The sequence below is a fragment of the Macaca mulatta genome, chromosome 1 (genome assembly GCF_049350105.2).
Source record: "Macaca mulatta isolate MMU2019108-1 chromosome 1, T2T-MMU8v2.0, whole genome shotgun sequence".
NCBI classification, from domain to species: Eukaryota; Metazoa; Chordata; class Mammalia; order Primates; family Cercopithecidae; genus Macaca; species Macaca mulatta.
The window spans coordinates 119,433,636-119,453,909 of NC_133406.1; the positions used below are offsets into that span (position 1 = coordinate 119,433,636).

The 20,274-nt window shown below is 51.5% G+C and overlaps 3 protein-coding genes across 6 annotated transcripts in view; 2 read left to right on the plus strand and 1 right to left on the minus strand.

Annotated features, from left to right (window-relative positions):
* Nucleotides 1–20,274, plus strand: part of LOC708768 (NBPF member 20) — an 853,661-nt gene that overhangs the window by 431,804 nt on the left and 401,583 nt on the right.
* Nucleotides 5,137–16,381, plus strand: PIAS3 (protein inhibitor of activated STAT 3). 4 transcript variants are annotated; one of them, XM_077949682.1, is made up of 15 exons: nucleotides 5,144–5,362; nucleotides 8,065–8,298; nucleotides 8,404–8,482; nucleotides 8,640–8,724; nucleotides 8,964–9,014; nucleotides 9,252–9,342; nucleotides 10,184–10,318; nucleotides 10,502–10,607; nucleotides 11,189–11,262; nucleotides 11,411–11,571; nucleotides 13,751–13,884; nucleotides 13,965–14,133; nucleotides 14,318–14,451; nucleotides 14,635–14,672; nucleotides 15,187–16,381. In XM_077949682.1, the coding sequence occupies exons 2-15, from the start codon at nucleotides 8,068–8,070 to the stop codon at nucleotides 15,451–15,453; spliced, it is 1,755 nt and encodes a 584-aa protein (XP_077805808.1). In that variant the 5' UTR covers nucleotides 5,144–5,362; nucleotides 8,065–8,067; the 3' UTR covers nucleotides 15,454–16,381. The 4 variants fall into 4 exon arrangements, with proteins under 4 accessions (XP_077805790.1, XP_077805808.1, XP_077805800.1 ...); XM_077949674.1 differs by lacking the exon at nucleotides 5,144–5,362 and adding an exon at nucleotides 6,037–6,077; XM_077949664.1 differs by having other exon boundaries at nucleotides 5,137–5,362; nucleotides 8,065–8,482.
* Nucleotides 15,947–19,359, minus strand: NUDT17 (nudix hydrolase 17). Its single transcript, XM_077950057.1, has 8 exons — nucleotides 19,120–19,359; nucleotides 18,752–18,934; nucleotides 18,497–18,522; nucleotides 18,265–18,357; nucleotides 17,563–17,661; nucleotides 17,181–17,317; nucleotides 16,639–16,790; nucleotides 15,947–16,527 (listed from the first exon to the last, which is right to left on the minus strand). Exons 1-8 carry the CDS (start codon nucleotides 19,313–19,315, stop codon nucleotides 16,424–16,426), a joined length of 990 nt encoding a protein of 329 aa, XP_077806183.1. The 5' UTR covers nucleotides 19,316–19,359; the 3' UTR covers nucleotides 15,947–16,423.

A 20,274-nucleotide genomic window follows, 5' to 3' on the forward strand; every position in this document is an offset into this window, starting at 1 on the left:
TTGATTGTTTCCCAGCTTTGGCAATTTTTTTTTTTTTTTTTTGGCAGAGTCTCACTCTATCACCCAGGCTGGAGTGCAGTAGCATGGTCTCAGCTCACTGCAACCTCCGCCTCCTGGGTTCATGCGATTCTCATGCCTCAGCCTCCTGAGTAGCTGGGATTACAAGTGCATGCCACCACACCCAGCTAATTTTTTTGTATTTTTAGCAGAGACGGGGTTTCACCATGTTGGCCAAGCTGGTCTCGAACTCCTGATCTCAGGTGATCACCCACCTCTGCCTCCCAAAACGCTAGGATTACAGGCTTGAGCCACCATGCCTGGCATTGGCAATTATTTGTTTTTGAGTGAAATTCACAAATGGCCCTATTAAGTCAGCAACTTTTAAACTTTTTGATCCCTAGTAAGAAATAAAAAAAAAATTTTTGAGACAGAGTCTCAATCTGTCGCCCAGGCTGGAGTGCAGTGGCGTGATCTCAGTTCACGGCATCCTCTGCCTCCTGGGTTCAAGCTATTCTCATGCCTCAGCCTCCTGAGTAGCTGGAATTATAGGCGTGCACCACCATGCATGACTAATTTTTGTACTTTGAAGACACAGGGTTTTCCTATGTTGGCCAGGCTAGTCTCAAACTCCTGGCCTCAAGTAATCCTCCTCCCTAAGTATTGGAATTACAGGTATAAGCCACTGCATCTGGCCAAGAAATACACTTTGTATCTTGTGTAGACATACCTCAAATAATACTTTACTATTTCTCTTCTATTCTTTGCTAATATACTCCATCAAAATGCATCCACTAATGGATGAAGACCCACGGTTTGAAAAATAGCCCTCAGTGAAAATGGGGTTTGACACTCTTCCTTTCCTCTTTCTCAAATCTGCCACAACTCTAATCTTTTTTCTTTGCCTTGGGACTGCTGAATCCATGATTTTTTTTTTTAAAGGGGAGATTGAGAGACCTGGATTTTCTTCAAGATATGCTATCTAAAATATTTTACCAAGTGTTAAACAATGCGTCTATATTTGACACACATGGTGTCACTGTTCTGTGTCCCAGGTGACAAAAGGGATGAAAAGTCTGATTCCTGGGTAGTGGATGAAGGGATACCCAAGTTTCATTTTTGCCTGTGATTCCATTCTCAGACTGAAAAAAAATATATATATATATCTCTCTCTTGGCCATTTCCCCTGGGTCTCCTCCCCTTCCTGCCCTTCCACCAGCCAGGCTGCTAGGTGAAAATGAGGCAGTGAATTCCTCTAAAATCTGGAATTGCAGTTTGGTGGCCCACACGCTGATCCCTCCCCATTCCTTCTCTCAGTCCACCCTCTGCTGGGTTACACTGGGTCAGACAGCAGCAGTTTTGGCAGTAAAGAGGCTGGGTTGAGAAAAAAGAGTGGGGAGGGGCTGCCATGGAAGACAGGGGGCTCCATAAGGGCTGCAGAGGCGGCTCCAGAGTTTGGCCAAGGGTGAAAAAGAGCATCTGAGATATCCGGATCAGATCCTAAAGAAGGTGCAGAGGTTTTATGTGGATAAGCGCGGGACTGCTTTAAGGCCAGGAAAATGGAAAAAGGAGGGATTGATGGAGAAAGGGAGAAGAGGTGCAGCTATCAAAGAAAGATCATCAAAAGGGTCTCAGTCATTTCTTTTAAGGGGAACAGAACCTCTCCTTGCCTTCCTGCTCTCAATTACCCACGCATATTAAAGGACCATTACATTTCTTGTTATACATGATGTGTAGGGTGGGGAGAATTAAGAAACTGTAGAGAGAAGGGTCCAGAAAGGGGGAGATCATTGGGCTAAACTCAAGAATGAGTCAGGAAGCAGCTTTGGTAATGGAAGCCAGGCCTTTGGCTTCCTCTGGGGCTCCTGGAAACTGATCCCAGGATGGGCTGAGCTATGGGAGTGGTGAGTGATGTTAATGTTAACACAGAAGTAGAAACTTCCTTAGCCCCTGGTTTTTCCAATCTCCCTTCCTAAAACTCCACAAACTGTTACCTCAATAGCCCTAGTCTTAAAATTTTTCTTGAGTTCATAATTTTTTTCCCCAAAGTAGCTCTAATCCTAATGTTCTCTTTATTCCTCCTGGGCTCTCTAACAGGAGTTAGTAGCGACTTATGATTCCTGCTTCATCTCCCCACCCCATTCCCCAGGCTTCAGATGTAGGAGTATGTGGGTGAAAGTAGGTGAAACCTGGTGGACCATGACTGGGTTCAGACTATGTTTTTGAATGCCTTCAATCTGGAACTTTGCTTCTGATTCACAGTTTCCCTCCTTTGGTGACATTAACTTATTAAACAGATATTTAAGGAGTCTACTATTTGTCAGGCACTGGGAATAGTGTAGAGGCAGCACAGAAAACTTTCTTACCCTTTTGGAGCTTGCATGCAGGATAAGATTCAGGTGCCCCAGTTCCATCATCCTGTAGGGATGCTAGAACTTATAACCTCAAATTAACTTTTTTCCAATTTATTTTTTCTCTCTTTCAATAACTTTGCTAACCTCAAATTAATTAATTTTTTTTTTTTTAGATGAATTCTTGCTCTGTCACCCAGGCTGGAGTGCAGTGTGCAGTGGTGTGATCTCGGCTTACTGTGACCTCTGCCTCCCTGGTTCAAGTGATTCTCCCACCTTAGCCTCCCACGTAGCTGGGACTACAGGCATGCGCCACCACGCCTGGCTAAGTTTTGTATTTTTAGTAGAGATGGGGTTTCACCATGTTGGCCAGGCTGGTCTTGAACTCCTGACCTCAAGTGATCCGCCTGCCTTGGCTTCCCAAAGTGTTGGGATTACAGGTCTGAGCCACCATGCCTGGCCTTCAAATTAACTTTTTTGTTTGTTTGGTTGGTTGTTTTTTGACAGAGTCTTGCTCTGTTGCCAGGCTGGAGTGCAGTGACACGATCTCAGCTCACTGCAACCTCTGCCTCCAGGGTTCAAGTGATTCCCCTGCCTCAGCCTCCCAAGTAGCTGGGATTACAGGCGTGTGCCACCACGCCCGGCCTATTGTATTTTAGTAGAGACAGGGTTTCACCATGTTGGCCAAAATGGTCTTGATCTCCCAGCCTCGTGATCCGCCCGCCTTGGCCTCCCAAAGTGCTGGAATTATAGGCGTGAGCCACCGCACCCGGCCCAAATGAACTTTTAAAGGAGATTCCTCCTTCATGAAATCACTAGAACTCAAGGCGAGGTTTTCTCTTAAATGTTTAGTTTTATCTTATTTATTTATTTAGAGACGGAGTCATGGTTTGTCACCAGGCTGGAGTGCAGTGGTGCAATCTCGGCTCACTGCAACCTCCGCCTCCTGGGTTCAAAGGATTCTCCTGCCTCAGCCTCCTGAGTAGCTGAAATTACAGGCATGTGCCACCACACCCAGCTAATTTTTTTGTATTTTTAGTAGAGACAGGGTTTCTCCATGTTGGTCAGGCTAGTCTCTAACTCCCGACCTCAAGTGATCCGCCCACCTCAGCCTCCCAAAGTGCTGGGATTACAGGCGTGAGCCACCGCGCCCAGCATTTACAGCTTTATTGATGTACAATCGATATATGCCAATATGTCTCTCCATGTAAAATGCATATATTTGAAGTACACTATTTGATGTTTTCATATGTATATACACCTGTAAAACCATTACACAATCAAGATAATGAACATATCCATCACTTCCCAAAGGTCCCCGCTTTGTCTCTTTTTAATAATCATCCCTACCTTCCTTACCCTGCAACTACTGAAAATTCTCAGAAATACAAACTATAGTAACTTTTGATCTAGAGGACTAAACAGAACAACAGCAAAAAAGATCTCAGGACCTGATGAAGACTCAGGTGTTGGAGGGGAGCAGCTGGAATTTAGAATTAGTTGAGTCTAAGTTTAGCCTGAAGCGCTCACCAATTTGAGTAGCAAAGCAGCAAGGAAAGAACCTGAGTGTTAGGAGAGGGTGGTATCTTCCCTAGGGACAAAAACCACAAAGTCATTGGGCCTAGTTCCAGTTCAACAGGTGCCTGGGAATATTGGTAGGCTGGCACCTTCAATCTTTGGCCTGGGTAGGGTCTTAGGAGAAGGATTATACTGAAGGCTTCAGCTAAATAAAAGGCCTCTTCCTATTTATCAAAGCACTTTTTTTGGTATGCTGATTATAGGTTTAACGTGTCTTGTCCCTGCTGCTAGACTGTGAACTCCTGCAAGGCTTTTATGTCCTCAGCACCTAATGATCCCTGATAAGCACTCAAATATTTATTGAACAAATATGCAGCCAACTATAAAATGCTGTGAGTTTCTCAGTATGTAGTAAGGGTACATTTCCCTTAAGTTGGTATTTTCTGGGCCAGGCATGGCGGCTCACGCCTGTAATCCCAGCACTTTGGGAGGCCCAGGCAAGGCGGACGGATGACGAAGTCAGGAGTTTGAGACCAGCCTGACCAATATGGTGAAACCCTGTCTCTACTATAAGTACAAAATTAGCCGGGCGTGGTGACGCAGGCCTGTAATCTCAGCTATTCGGGAGGCTGAGGCAGGAGAATTGCTTGAACCCGGGAGGCGGAGGTTAGAGTGAGCCAAGTTGCGCCACTGCACCCCAGCCTGGGTGACAGAGTAAGACTCCGTCTCAAACATAAATAAATAAATAGGTATTTCCATGGAAACAGAAACAGATTTAATCTTGGGCCTGCATGTGAGTGATCAGCTTGGTTGGGATGGGGCCTCTGGAGGGTCCAAGGCTTTGGAGGAAGGAGAGTGAGTAGGTAGTTCAGAGAGGGACAGAAAGATTCCTTTTGTTGGCAAGAAAACCCCTCAATTCATCTTCAGCTACACCAAAGGTATGGGGGCTCTGGTGGAGGTACTGTGCAGGGGTATCTGGAGTAGTTACTGTTAGGTACACTTTGGATTCAGTAGCCCAGGCTTTGCCCTAGGGAGAGACAGTTGTCATTTCAAGGAAGACTGCTTTATACGGTCAGACACCTGGTTCACACGGCCTTAGCAGCAGCGTGCCACCACCCCAATCCCACACATAAGCGTGAGGGGTCACAGAGGTAGTGAGAATGATGGGATCCAAGGATCTCATCTCTCCAGATCCACTCACACCAGGAGTTAATCGCTCCAGCGCCAGGCTCTGAGTCCCTCCCTCTCTCGCCCGAGCTCCGCCCCCCTTCCCTCTCGGCGGTCCTGGCGGGCTTCCCGTGGAGGGGGCGGCCCCAGCCCGAGCGCTAGGCCGGGCGGAGCTCCGGCCCGGGCGGAGCCGCGGCCGCCGCGTCCGGCCGCTGGACCGAACTTCTGCCGTGCGGACAGCAGGAGCGGCGCCGAGCCCCATGCCCCCACCTCTCCAGCCCGCCCTCTGAGCCTCCCGAACCCTCTCTCCATTTCCCACAACTGTGCTGGTAAGTCCCGCTCCCCGCACCAAACTTTTTTTGCTGCTGAGTTTGAGTCCTACGATCGGACCACGAGCTGCATTGTAGTTGGTGTTGGGGGGAGGAGGAGAGGGTGAATTGAGTATAGCTGTCTTGAACTGAATGCCGACTCCACGGCTTCCCTAAGACGGATCAGCGCTCGCCCATTTCCCGAGTTGGAAGACCTCTCGATTTTAGTTGCTTAAACTTATGTAGAGATGGAGATGAGGGTTTGCGCTCCAACTTCGCTACCCCCTCCCCCATTTCTCTGAGCTCTAGCAGTTCCCGATACTTTCCCTCCATCTTTCAAGTATCTTTGGCTCTCTAAAAGCTTGTCCCCTCCCAACTCTGCCGTGGCAAAGCCCCCCTCCACCAGGCACTTCGGACCCGCCTCCTCTTCGTTGCCCTAGGGGACCCCGCGATCTTGGGGGCCATAAACTCCCTCCGGGGCTACGCGTCCTGCCAACCCGCCGCAGACGTGTAGCTGCTGGGTCCGCTGTGGAGGGAGGGGCTCAGGCTGGGGCTAGTCCGAAGCCAGGCGGGCGGGGCCGGGAAGGGGAGGTATAGGGGGCCGGACGGGGCGGAGCAGGCGGCATTTGCGGCCGGCGCCGGGGTGGAGAGTTGTGCGCCGGTCCCTGGGCCTGAGCTCCGGCTCCGGCTAGGGCGCCTGCGATGTCTCAAGATGGCGGAGCTGGGCGAATTAAAGGTACCGGCCCCCTCCCCCATCCCCATCTGGACTGATTCCGGCGGTACGCCGTGTCCGGGAAGCGACCGAGACTGGGTGCCGGGGCTCGGGTGGGCGCCGACGACGTGGCAGGCACGGGCTGCTGAGGATGGGAAAGAAGTGGCTGAGAGCGAGGAAGGGGCTGCGGCGGGGCTCCGGGGGCGGGGCTGCGGGGCAGATGTAGGGGTGGGGCCGAGGGGAATTGCAGCTGTTGGGGGCTGAGGCGCAGGGGGCGGGGACGAAGGGTAGAAGTCGGATTTAGTAGTAGGGGCAGTTGTTGGGGTAGGGCCAGGGGGAAAAGCTGCTCTAGAGGCACTGGGGGCGAGTCGATCGAGGCCAAGAGATGCGACAGTAGGGGGCAGATGCAGGGATGGGACCGCGGGGCAGATGTAGGGGAGGCTCCGGGGGAAAGGCAGCTGAAAGGGTAGGGTCTTTGGGGCTACTCTCGGGATCCGAGCTTTGGGAAATACCAGTAGGCGGCTGAGATGCAGGGGGCGGGGCTGTGCGGGCTGATACCTCGAGGGGTGGGGCAGAAGCATCCTGGAGGCTCAGAGGAAGGTCCTGCCTTAGTGAATCGCGATGTTTGGGCAGAGGCAGAGGCATGTGAAACTATGAGATAGAAAGGAGGGAAGTTATAGGGAAAGCTAATGGAAAAAATAAGACAGGACAGAGAAGATAAAGATTGGGAGAAAGAGGAGCAAGTTTCTCATCACATTCCACAAAAGGGGTCCAAGACAAAGCCTCCTGTGAGAAGAATTGTGTAGGGCTAGCAAGCCCTGCCCATGACAGGATCTCCTAGAGATTCACAGAAGGGAGTCCTCCCTCTAAGGAGAGCGCTCCCCTCCTTCTGCCACACAGAGTTTGGAGGGTGACCACGTCTGAGGACATCTCATAGAACCTTAAACCACCGAGTTCATCCCCATGCCTCCTGGTTTTCTTCTGCCCTTTGAAATGGAGCTATGGTCCTGGGCAGTCTGGAGGTCTAGCCACTGGGCCCAGCTACCTTCAGGAAATTTGCGATTCTGTGCCCTGACTCAGAGGCTTTTCCTTCATCCACCCAGGGCCTCTGTTTAGAGCTCTGCCCGCTCCTCTTCCACCCGTGTAGGGGGGCTGTAGGTTGTACAGGAGTATTATTTTCTCTCTGTAGGAGAGACGCCAGATAATGGTTCCTGGCAGATAGAGTAAACAGGCAGGATACTTGGACTCAGTGAATCACTGTTAATCTCCTCAACCTAAGTTTTGGTCCTGTTTCCCTTCCAGAAAAATAGGACTAAGTTGTGGGGAGGGGGCGGTTATATTAATGATTCCAAGAAAGGATCTGGGGGAGTAATGAGCATTGAACCCTGACCTGAAAACCCCGGCCCACAGAAGCTTCAGAGGCTTGGGGGAAATAGCTGAGGAATTAAGGTGGTTTGGAGGGGTGGGCTGAAGGGCACAATCCTCCAGCCACCTGGCCCCTTTCTTCCCCGTGGGGCTGTCTGGCTTGAATCCTCTTGTCTCTCCCTCCTTCTCCCTGTCTCCTATCCTCTTCCCAGGAGGCTGGGATGAGTTTGAGTGTCTGAGAAAGGGCAAGAGAGGAGATAAGCAGCTTAAAGGAGAGTCCAGACTAGAGGCAGGGTTGGAGGCGGGAGGCTGTGTAGACTTGGAGGTGTGTCTGAGGGTGGCTTGCTGTCTGCCATTCCCTGCCCCACTCTGGCCACTTCCAGGCCTGGGGAGACAGACAGTGTTGCTCAAGCTTGGGGTGGGCAGGGGGTGGTGATGATGCTGACCTGATGGTTGCTAAAGTGGGACTGAGATGTCCCTTTGGATAGGTTGACTACCTGGCAGTAATCCACTAGCTGCGAAGCATCATCTTTCCCATCAGTGCTGGAGGGAAAAAGGCACTGCCCACCTGGTAGCTCAGCCCATGTCTTGGCAGGGCAGGCCTGTGCAACGGAGGATTCTCAAGCTTCTCTGTTCTTCTCCACAGCACATGGTGATGAGTTTCCGGGTGTCTGAGCTCCAGGTGCTTCTTGGCTTTGCTGGCCGGAACAAGAGTGGGCGGAAGCACGAGCTCCTGGCCAAGGCCCTGCACCTCCTGAAGTCCAGCTGTGCCCCTAGCGTCCAGATGAAGATCAAAGAGCTTTACCGACGACGCTTTCCCCGGAAGACCCTGGGGCCCTCTGACCTCTCCCTTCTCTCTTTGCCTCCTGGCACCTCTCCTGTAGGCTCCCCTGGTCCTCTAGCTCCCATTCCCCCAACCCTCTTGGCCCCTGGCACCCTGCTGGGCCCCAAGCGTGAGGTGGACATGCACCCCTCTCTTGCCCAGCCTGTGCACCCTGATGTCACCATGAAACCATTGCCCTTCTATGAAGTCTACGGGGAGCTCATCCGGCCCACCACCCTTGGTATGGCTCTTTGTGGTCCCTTAGTCTTCTGGACTCCCTACCTGTTCCCCAGACATTTCTTAGGCTTTAGTCCTATGGGATCAGTGACCTGGGATGGGGGTGATTTCTGTGGCTGCCTGTGCATGGGCTTGGAATAACTGCCCCTTTGTATCCTCAGCATCCACTTCTAGCCAGCGGTTTGAGGAAGCGCACTTTACCTTTGCCCTCACACCCCAGCAAGTGCAGCAGATTCTTACATCCAGGTACATCTCTTCCAGTCTTCCTCCCTCATCCCTGGGGGGTTACCCCTGGACTCTGCTTTCTGACTTTCTTCTCTTCTGCCCTGCGCTTTTCCCTATCCATCCTCTTGTGCCTACTTGTCTCTCGTTCTTTTGTGTGTCTCTGCTCTATCCTCCGGACATCTAACTTTCAGCCTCTCTGTGCGTTCACCCCTGCCCTCTGGGGGCTACATGCTGATATCTCGTCTCCCTCCTTGTTACAGAGAGGTTCTGCCAGGAGCCAAATGTGATTATACCATACAGGTGCAGCTAAGGTGAGTTCATCCTCCCTATGCTGGGTACGCATTAGGGGTAGGAGTGAAGTGGGAGTATGACAGATCCCCTTACAAGATGTCCCTGCTCTGCCACTGTCTACTGCAGCCCTGGGACTTTTGTTGGATGCTGAGGGCTCCAGACATCTATGACTGATTTTCTGGGGTTCCCTGTCTCTCTGCCAGCTTCAGCTAAAGAAATTTCTTCCCAGTCTTTCTTCCTTTCTCATCTCTTACCAGGTTCTGTCTCTGTGAGACCAGCTGCCCCCAGGAAGATTATTTTCCCCCCAACCTCTTTGTCAAGGTCAATGGGAAACTGTGCCCCCTGCCGGTAAATGCTCTCCCCTTCTTCTGTCAGTTATCCCTTACCGTTTCAGTTCATAAATATTAACTACAAACCTGTTCTGAAAGAGGTATGCCTAGCACAGTGCGTGGTACATAGTAGGTGCTCAGTTTACTGACTGAATCAATATCATCTCAAGAGTATTAAGATAGGGCTGAACAAAGGTTCTGTCAGAACTCGGAGGAGGACATTAGTTCAACCCGAGATTTAAGAAAGACTTCTTTTTTTTTTTTTTTTTTTGAAACAGAGTCCTTGCTCTGTCACCCAGGCTGGAGTGCAGTGGCGGGATCTCGGCTCACTGCAACCGCTGCCTCCCGAGTTCAAGCGATTCTCTTGCCTCAGCCTCCCAAGTAGCTGGGATTACAGGTGCCCACCACCCTGCCCAGCTAATTTTTGTATTTTTATTAGAGACAGGGTTTTACCATGTTAGCCAGGCTGGTCTCGAACTCCTGACCTTAGGTGATCTGCCCACCTCGGCTTCCTAAAGTGCTGGGATTACAGGCGTGAGCCACCGCACCTGGCCAGAAAGACTTATAAGTCATGACCCCAGAGCTGAGAGTTGGAAAAGGTGAGGCATCCTTATTCCTCCTCCTCAGGGACTCAGTGAGTGCGTTCCTTTTTTCTCCCCAGGAGTGAACCCCACACACAGCCCGAGACAGTGCTCCAGTTTTGTGAGCCACTGAATGGGCCTCCATCCCCTTGGTCAGTGAGTGAGGGAGTTGGCCTTCCCTCCAGGGAGTGAATAACCCGAGACAAGATATCCTTTGTTGAAAGAGCAGAGCCCCTTCCCAGAGCCACTTCTCCACTGACTGGTCCCTCCCTTCTCCAGGGTTACCTTCCCCCAACCAAGAATGGGGCTGAGCCCAAGAGGCCCAGCCGCCCCATCAACATCACACCTCTGGCTCGACTCTCAGCCACTGTTCCCAACACCATTGTGGTCAATTGGTCATCTGAGTTCGGACGGGTGAGCACAGCTAACGCAGGGTGCCGGGAAAAGCCTGCTGAGGGTGAAGGGGAACCATCCAGTGTCCTGGGTTGGGGAAGCACTTTTCTCTTTATGGGTCTGTCTCTGGTCCTCATGGAACAAAAGTGGGCAGTGGTGGTATGAGAAGCAGAGGCTAATTGTCTACCCCCTACCTCCAAGTAGAATTACTCCTTGTCTGTGTACCTGGTGAGGCAGTTGACTGCAGGAACCCTTCTACAAAAACTTAGAGCAAAGGGAATCCGGAACCCAGACCACTCGCGGGCACTGAGTGAGTAACGTCTTTCCTCTCTTCCCCACCTGATCTGGATCCATGTCTTCCTGGCCCTCCAGTCTTCATAATTAAACCCGTACCTCTTTTTTGACAACTTACTTCCTTCTCACATGAACCACATCCCTCCCCCTCTACCCCGACCAGTCTTCCAGTCTTTATAGTTGAAGTTGGACCACTCCCAGGCAGTGAGTGACACCCTTGCATTTCCATTTATGTATCTGCTTTGCACCTCACAGTCCCTAACTCCAGCTGTGCTAGAATATGGGCTCTCTGGACTGGAAAGAATCTTAGGGATCCTCTAATCTAACCCTCACATGATGCTTCAACTCCTCCACATCATCTCTAACATAGCCAGAGTGTCACCCAGCTATGTTTAAGCATCTTCAGGGATGGGAAAATCCCCCACACCCAGCCTTTATCATCCATATCCCAGACCACTCCATGTGACGTCCCACTGGCCCCCAAAGACGCTCCACCCAGCACCCTCTCAGCCAGAGCCATCTGTTCCTGGCCTTACCAGCTCCTGGGCTGCCTCCAGCCTTGCTGACCCCATGGCTCTGGCCTCACTTTTGTTTCAGTCAAGGAGAAATTGACTGCTGACCCTGACAGTGAGGTGGCCACTACGAGTCTCCGGGTGTCACTCATGTGCCCGGTGGGTAAAAGGGGAGAAGGGAACAGGGTGGGAAGGGAGTTGGGTTTAGCCTGTGGACTTTGATGAGGGTTCCTAGGAATACTGGAGTGAAGTTTTCTGGGATGAAACCAGACTGGAGCCTCTGACAAGAGAAATTGCTTCTCCTCAGCTAGGGAAGATGCGCCTCACTGTCCCTTGTCGTGCCCTCACCTGCGCCCACCTGCAGAGCTTCGATGCTGCCCTTTATCTCCAGATGAATGAGAAGAAGCCTACGTGGACATGTCCTGTGTGTGACAAGAAGGCTCCCTATGAATCTCTTATCATTGATGGGTAGGGCCATTTTGCTTCCTCTTAACCTAGGACATCTGCTAGGACCCTCTTTTCTTTGTTATTTCTTTTTCTTTTTCTTTTTTTTTGAGATGGAGTCTTACTTTGTTGCCCAGGCTGGAGTGCAGTGGTGCAATCTTGGCTCACTGCAACCTCCGCCTCCTGGGTTCAGGCGATTCTCCTGCCTCAGCCTCCTGAGTAGCTGGGATTACAGGTCCGTGCCACCACGCCTGGCTAATTTTTGTATCTTTAGTAGAGACAGGGTTTCACCATGTTGGGCAGGCTGGTCTTGAACTCCTGACCTCAGGTGATCCGCCCACCTCGGCCTCCCAAAGTGCTGGGATTACAGGCGTGAGACACCATACCCAGTCTATATTTCTTTTTTAGCCACCACCTCCTTCAGGGTTTTTAATTTATATGGCTTACTTCTCCTCACATGAACCCCAGTTCTCACCTTATATATCCCTTTTGCCAATTTGTGTGTGTGTGTGTATGTGCGTGTATGTGGAGTGGGAGGGCAATATTAAGAACTTAGTATATACAAGGCATCTTGCTGAGTACTTTTAATGAGTTATCTCATTGAAACCTCACAATAAGCTTATGGACTGGGTGCAGTGGCTCACATCTGTAATTCCAACACTGGAAGGCCGACATGGAAAGATCATTTGAGGCTAGGAGTCTGAGACCAGCCTGGGCAACAGAGTAAGACCCTCTCTCTATAAAAAATTAAGAAAGTTAGCCAGGCATGGTATAATAGCTCATGACTGTAGTCTTAGCTGCTCAGGAGGCTGAGTGGGGAGGAAGGTTTGAACCCAGGAGTTTGAGGCTGTAGTGAGCTATGACTGCATTACTGCACCCCAGCCTGGGCAACAGATTGAGACCCTGTCTCAAAAAAAGAAATAATCCTATGATTGGCTAGTGACACTCACCCAGAAAAAAAAAAAAAAAAGAAAACAATAACCCTATGAGATAGGTAGTATCATTACACATGAGGAAACTGAGGCCGAGAGAGATTGAATCTTGCTCAAGGTTACATTGTTAAGTGGCAGAGCTGGTACTGAACTGTCATAGTATATCACCTATAACAACTATCTGACTTCCCACTGAGCATTGCAGTAAGGTTCTTTTGAGGGCCTGGAAGTTCTGATCTTTTGATCTTGCTAGTCTTAACCCCTTTTCGGAATCTACATTATGGTTCTTGTTCCCAGTCCCCCCCGACGGTTTTTTTTGTGTTTGTTTATTTGTCTGTTTTTGAGACAGGGTCTTGTTCTGTTGCCCAGACTGGAGTATAGTAGCACAATCATAGCTCACTGCAGCCTCGACCTCCTGGCCCCAAGTGATCTTCCCACCTTGGCCTCCCAAAGTGCTGGGATTGCAGGCATGAGCTACCATGCCTGGCCCAGGCTGGAGTGGTATGGCACAGTCTTATGATCTCGACTCACTGCAACCTCTGCCTTCTGGGTTCAAGCAATTCTCCTGCCTCAGCCTCCCAAGTAGCTGGGATTACAGGCATGTGCTGCCACATCCGGCTAATTTTGTATTTTTGGTAGAGATGAGGTTTCACCATGTTGGCCAGGCTGGTCTCGAACTCCTGACCTCAGGTGATCCACCCGCCTCGACCTTTGAAAGTGTGATTACAGGTGTGAGCCACAGCGCCGGCCTTTTTTTTTTTTTTTTTGAGGCAGAGCCTTGCTCTGTTGCCCAAGGTGGAGAACAGTGGTGTGATCTAGCCTCACTGCAACCTCTGCCTCCCAGGTTCAAGCGATTCTCGTGCCTCAGCCTCCCAAGTAGCTGGGATTATAGGCATGTGCCACCACACCTGGCTAATTTTTGTATTTTTAGTAGAGATGAGGTTTCACCATGTTGGCCAGGCTGGTCTTAAACTCCAAGCCTCAAGTGATTCACCTGTCTCTACCGCCCAAAGTGCTGGGATTACAGGCGTGAGCCACTTCACCCGGCCTCAGATTGTATTTATTTTAAAACCTGTTACTTAGTTTGCAAAGCTCTTTTACATACCTTCTGTTACTTGATTCCAACAACTCAGAGAGGTCCAGTAGGATGGATAATGTCCTTATTTTACAGATGAGGAAACTGAGGTACAGGAAGGCGAGTTATAGAACTCTCTGGCTACTGTTCCGCTCATCTCCCAGCCCCATGAATTTTCATCTCTCTCCTCCCCCAGTTTATTTATGGAGATTCTTAGTTCCTGTTCAGATTGTGATGAGATCCAATTCATGGAAGATGGATCCTGGTGCCCAATGAAACCCAAGAAGGAGGCATCTGAGGTTTGCCCCCCGCCAGGGTATGGGCTGGATGGTGAGTGACCCCCTGTTCCCCAGCTAAGCTAAATCTTGGATGGCCTCTTCTCTGAGACATAGTCTTCGTAATATCCGCAGGCCTCCAGTACAGCCCAGTCCAGGAGGGAAATCCATCAGAGAATAAGAAGAAGGTCGAAGTTATTGACTTGACAATAGAAAGCTCATCAGATGAGGAGGATCTGCCCCCTACCAAGAAGCACTGTTCTGTCACCTCAGCTGCCATCCCGGCCCTACCTGGAAGCAAAGGGTATGAGAAAATAGGCTGAATCTACGGCAAAAAGGACAGGGGAAGAAGTCAGGGATGCTTTCTGATCATTGGACAAAGCCTGGGGCAAGAGAAATGTGGAGGGGACAGAGAGGGAACCTGGGGACCTGAGCTGGGTGAGGGCATCTGTGGTTTGCTGGCTGCCTCAGCTCTTCTCTACCCACAGAGTCCTGACGTCTGGCCACCAGCCATCCTCGGTGCTAAGGAGCCCTGCCATGGGTGCGTTGGGTGGGGATTTCCTGTCCAGTCTCCCACTACATGAGTACCCACCTGCCTTCCCACTGGGAGCCGATATCCAAGGTATGACATGGATCATAAGATGGACCCTGCACTGCCACACCCTCCCCAGAGCTACATCAGAACCCCTGTTCCTTCTCAAAGCTTCCTGCTTCTCCTGCAAGGGGCCACAGTCCAAAGTGCTTTGTCTTTTGGTGGTAAAGGGGTCAGATAGGAGGTTGATTTTGATTTTTCTTTTCTTGCCAGGTTTAGATTTATTTTCATTTCTTCAGACAGAGAGTCAGGTAAGTGGTTCTTTCTTCAGAAGGTCTCAGATCTCTGAAGTGTCCTTTAGGCACTGATGGGACCCCTCCCTCTCTTATGATCTCTGGGGATGTAAATCTGCTTTTCTGTGAGGGCAGTGGGGTGTAGGTAGCTTATTACCCTCCTCAGCCCCACTGGTAGTTCCTGAGATTCCTACTTAGGCCTCCTTCGTAGATCCCCTGTTACTATTCTGCCCCGGCCTACTCACCCCCACCCCCGTGTGCACTTAGAGCACCATGCCTGCCCTAACCGGACATTCCACACATTTCAGACACCCACAACGCCAAGAACCTAGCAAGTTGGAGGAGCTCTCAAGGCAGGGAAAGGGGAAGGGTGTGGGGAAGTAGGGGAAAGAGGGAGAGGCTCTCCCTTTTCTCAGAGAATACCTTGGGATCCACAGGGGTTGATTGCCCCCATACGGCATTTCTGAGATGAGTGACTGGGAGGTGGGGAAGTCAGGATGAGATCTTAAACTATGTCCTTGATTATTCCTAGCACTATGGCCCCTCCGTCATCACCTCACTAGATGAGCAGGATGCCCTTGGCCACTTCTTCCAGTACCGAGGGACCCCTTCTCACTTTCTGGGCCCACTGGCCCCCACGTTGGGGAGCTCCCACCGCAGTGCCACTCCGGCGCCCCCTCCTGGCCGTGTCAGCAGCATTGTGGCCCCTGGGGGAGCCTTGAGGGAGGGGCATGGAGGACCCCTACCCTCAGGTCCTTCTTTGACTGGCTGTCGGTCAGACATCATTTCCCTGGACTGAGTTCCTTGGAGTATGGAAACTTCACTGTCCCCCAACACTGAGCAAGTATGCTGTGGAGTCCCAACCCCAGCTACTCTGATCCCTCTGCTGGCTCTGGCCAAGGGCCAGACAGACCTTCACAGATGCCTACTTTTGGCCTCATCTCTGCCTGACAAGGCCAGCACCCAAAGGGTTAATATTTAACCTCTTTTTAAGGACATTGGGGTTTGTTTTTGGAAATGTTCTTTAGATGGTGGCACATTCCTTTGGGTATGTTAACCTAGGCAGTGGGAGGTAAATGGGATGGGATGTGAGCTGGGAGAAGGGCTGAACCCTCAGCCTCAACTGTGTCTAGAGCCTCTTGGGAAAGGGGCACCTCTCTTGAACCCCAAATGCTCTCTCTTCTTATCCCCCAAACCCATGGCTCTATTTCTTCACATCCATTGTCTCTTCATGTCCATTCCATTCCCTTCCCTTTGGCCACACAGACAGGTGGAAAAACTGAGACAGGCAGTTTCAGAGATGGACAGAGAACTTTATTTTGGATTGTGGATGTGGATTTTTTTGTACATAAATAAGAAAAACCAAAATACTCCAAAGATGACTTCCCCTGCCTCCTACTCCAGTATGACAGAGGAGGATGTAAGGCCTTAGCCATGATCCCCCAGTGGTTTGGGAGTCAGGCCCGGCCTATTGCTTGGGTCTCTCTCTATTTATATATTTAAGTTCACAGTGTTTCTTATTCTGCCCTAAGCTTCTAGAGGCTCATGGCCCTGTGGTTAGGCCTGGCTCATTCTGCACCTTTCCAGGGAGGTGGGAGGACCCTGTGCCCTCCTTCCCAGTCCTCTTTTTCAGGCTCGTCCAAGGCCTGAGACCTGTGTTGTAATTTTACTTTTTATTCCTAAAGTTGTAGTGAAGCTCTCACCCATAATAAAGGTTGTGAATGTTCTGTGAGTGTCACGGAGATGGGCTAGGGAGGGGATGTTACACTTCACTTTCCAGAGCCCTGGTTTGGGGGAAGAGGGTCCATGTTCCATTCTTCCTTTGCTGGCCCTGGGTCCAGGTGAGCTGCACTTTTACACGGTGGGGGTGTTCCATGGAGGAATTCCCAGAGAGGTTGTCCTTCCTTCCTTTCCCCCATGCCTGTAAAACCAGACCATTCCAGCCCAGTGCTGTGGAGCTCTCCAGTCCCTTTTCACTTTTCCCTGCCCAGATGTTGCAGCCAGAGCCTGAGGGCAAACTTGGTTCCAGTGCTGACTCTCTCTTTGCCCTCTGCCATGGTTGGGATCATCCGCAGCAGGGTGGACATGGGCAGGACCAGAGGTCGGGCTCTTCCATCCTCTTCTAGTTCCAGTGCACTGCATAGTGACAACTCCTGTTGGGGCTGTGCCTTGTAGCTTACAAAGAACTTACATGTATGTGAGGTCCCCGAATCCTCCCAACTACCACAGGAGGTGGTGGGTGTTGATCTCTTTTGCAGAAAGGAAACAGGTTCAAGGAGGGTTAAATGACTTACCCCTCTGTTAGAACTGACACTTAGACCTTCAATGCTAGCCAGTTAGAGCACGAATCCTTGGGGTTTGATGGTCAGTGTCTTAGATCTCATGGACCTTCTTAATTATCACCTGACCCACTCTCTTTAAATCTCCCCACACCACCAAATTCCATCCTGAGGAGAGGATAGACGCTGTACTTCTCAACATGAATATGCTGGTGTATTAGAGGCTGAGGGAGAAGCTCTTACTTACAGGACAGAGGGTGGTAGGTCCTGGGGGAGAAGTCTGGGTGTCTCTGTCCCATCCTCTGTGGCAGCCACTGCAGCAGCTACATCTGGTGTCAGCCACATAAGGGTGCTCACCTCACTTGGGTTTGGTTGGATCCGGGCCTGGGGTCAGACATGGTGACCCCTCAGTCATTGCCTCTCCCTGGGATGCCTGTTCGTGATCAAAACCTACCTGCACTTTTCAAGGAGAAAGGCAGGTGCAACGGGAAAGGGTATTGCACATTCTTGGTTATCTCTGACCACCGCCCCCTTCCCCCCACCCCTGCCGCCCAGCTTCCAATCACAGGCAGAACCAGGTTGCTTGGGCTCCCCTGAGCCCTGTTTCCTTCCCTCACTGCCAGCCCTACCTGCAGCTGCTGCTGTGATTCCTGGGAGATCACGAGTAGATACAGAACAATGTGATGGTACTTGGGTAAACCCCAGCTCAGCCTAGGAGGGTAGGCAGACTAGGAAAAGAAAACAGCAAAAGTGAGAACTTTCTGTCACTTTTTTTCTTTTTTCAGATGGAGTTTCGCTCTTGTCACCCAGGCTGGTGTGCAGTGGTGCACACCACCACTTGGCTCACTGGAACCTCTGCCTCTTGGGTTCAAGCGATTCTCCAGCCTCAGCCTCCAGAGTAGCTGGGATTACAGGTGCCTGCCACCACGCCCAGCTAATTTTTGTATTTTTAGTAGAGACGCGGTTTTGCCATGTTGTCCAGGCTGGTCTCGAACTTCTGACCTCACGTGATCTGCCCACCTCGGCCTCCCAAAGTGCTGGGATCATTGGCATGAGCCACCACACCCGGCCCTTTCTGTCACTTTTTGAGACTTTGTTAATACAGCTTTAGGGTGAAACAAAATGGTGGCCAAAAGCTGAGGGCATGGATGGTATAGATGACACAGCAGGGACATGGGTGAGGGTTATGGATTTGGGGACTCCAGCCCACTTATGTGCTATTGTTTCCCTTGTAGCCAAGGCAGGTAGGGGCTGATCTATGGACTTTGGTGGGTAGGTGTTGAGGTCTGTTGGTTAAATATGAAGGGGCTTCTCCCAGCTCCTTGTCTCACCTCCCATAAACCCAGAGGGACCCAAGAGAACTGGCCCTGGGGCAGGTGTAGTCCACACTCTTCCCAAAGTTCTCGAAGCCCTCCATCCAGCAGCTGGGAGTCAGAGAGGACACATCAGATTGGCCAGTGCCTGATTCCTCCAAGTCCTCCTGCTTGCCCCTCCCTCAGCCCACACCCAAGGTGGTCCTAGGCATGGGTCTTTTGGCTCAGGTTGGATCAGCTGACTGGTTACCTCCTCCTCAAGTTCCACGTGCCCACCTGCAACAACAGCGGGGCCAACAGGTGAATGGTGGTGGTCTTGACCAGGGACCGCCCACTCACTGTTGACATTTCTCTCCCCTCCAGTGGACACAGGGAGTTGCAGTCACTTGTGGCTATGAAGATGCCACATTTTGGGGCCCACTTTATCCTTTTGAGACTGGGGAAAACACTGTTGCGGGGAAAGGGCAAATTTCTGTACGTGGGGCCTCGTCCCCAGAATACTCACCCGGGGGTACCCAGAGGTTGGGGGAAACGCTGAGGGTGCGTGCCCTTCTGGTCAGCAAGACAGTCTTGTCGCTGGACTGCAGAATGACGGCCACACCCAGGTCCACACCTCGATCTGTGGGCAGCTCAGCCCCAGGAACCCTGGGCCGCCCGTCCAGGGCCGCAAAAGGGCAGAAAGGGGTCGCTGGCAGAAGGAAGCCAGCTGGGTTAAGGCTTCAGAAGTGGGGCGGCACTGGGTGGGCGTGACTTTCAAAAATGGGGCTACCCCGCGCGTTGGAGGCGGGGTCCTCGCCGCCAGTTCCCACCCGATTTCAGTCCCCGTCTTCGGCCCTTCACTGCCCCCACCCCCGCTCTGAGGCCCCTTTCTGCTGACCTGGAGCGGAAGCCTAGCGGAGGCGCCTGGGAAGGGCCTGCTCGAGAGGACAAGCCGTCCTCGCTTCAAGCCGCAGTGAATGGGCCACGGCCCGAGCCCTGGCCCGGCTCCCAGGAGGCCACACACACTCCGTGCGAAGCTCACCGACTCCGGACGCCCGGACAGGAGCAGCTGTACCCGCGCCGCGGCCATAACGCGACTCTGGGGTCGCTGCGGCCCGCCTGGCGCCCTCTGGTGGCCTAGCGACGCTTCCTCTTGGAGCGTTCCGCGGGGTCGGAAGGTAGCGGGGTTTCCGAAAGTCCCCGGGAAATCCGGGCACATCTTTTGAGGATGACCCATGGGTATAATATTAAACCACAAAGAATACCTCTAAAAGCTCAGCTCCTATTTCCTTCCTATCTTCTCTGTTTAGGACAATGACCCCCAGACCGACTGACTTCAGGACTCACATGTTACTTCCTACCAGCCCTAAGCTGAACTGTAAGCACCCTCTACAGCACTGTGCACACCTGTTACAGCAGGCATCACTTTGAATTCATTATCTCCAAGCGAAACACGCCACATAACATTTTCGAGACCACTTCTCCTTCTTTCACTTCACCCAAATGGCAACCAAGTATGCAAATGCTATCTCCTTAAACTTCCTCAAACTCATGTTCTCTCCAGCCTTCATTCATTGCCCTAGTTTAAGCCTTCCTCATATTTTGCCTGAGATATTATTGCAAGTCTCCAGATAGTCTTGCCCCTACCAGTTCATCGTCTACAGTGCTGCCAGAGTGATGTTTCGTTTTGAGAGTCTCGCACCACCCAGACTGGAGTGCACTGGCGTGATCCCAGCTCACTGCAACCTCCATCTCCCAGGTTGAAGCCATTCTCGTGCTTTAGCTTCCCAAGTAGCTGGGATTACAGGGCGTCCACCACAACGCCTGGCTTTTTTTCTTTTTTTGAGACGGAGTCTTGCTCTGTCACCCAGGCTGGAGTGCAGTGGCGCGATCTCGGCTCACTGCAACCTCCACCTCCCTGGTTCAAGCGATTCTCCTGCCTCAGCCTCCTGAGTAGCTGGGATTACAGGTGCGCACTACCACACCTGGCTAATTTTTTAATTTTTTGTAAAGATGAAATCTCACTGTTGCCCAGGCTGTTCTTGAACT

Bases quoted from the DNA above. Each gene is read 5' to 3' on its own strand.
- PIAS3 (XM_015150210.3), top strand. From the start codon at position 6,054: ATGGCGGAGCTGGGCGAATTAAAG. The intron at 14,452-14,634 runs GTATGACATGGA...TTTTCTTGCCAG, and splicing joins ACTGGGAGCCGATATCCAAG to GTTTAGATTTATTTTCATTT. The intron at 14,673-15,186 runs GTAAGTGGTTCT...GATTATTCCTAG, and splicing joins TTCTTCAGACAGAGAGTCAG to CACTATGGCCCCTCCGTCAT.
- NUDT17 (XM_077950057.1), bottom strand. From the start codon at position 19,315: ATGGCCGCGGCGCGGGTACAGCTGCTCCTGTCCGGGCGTCCGGAGTCG. The intron at 18,523-18,751 runs GTGAGTATTCTG...CTGTTGTTGCAG, and splicing joins CAACCTCTGGGTACCCCCGG to GTGGGCACGTGGAACTTGAG. The intron at 16,791-17,180 runs GTAAGTAAGAGC...GTCACTATGCAG, and splicing joins GACCTACCACCCTCTGTCCT to TGCACTGGAACTAGAAGAGG.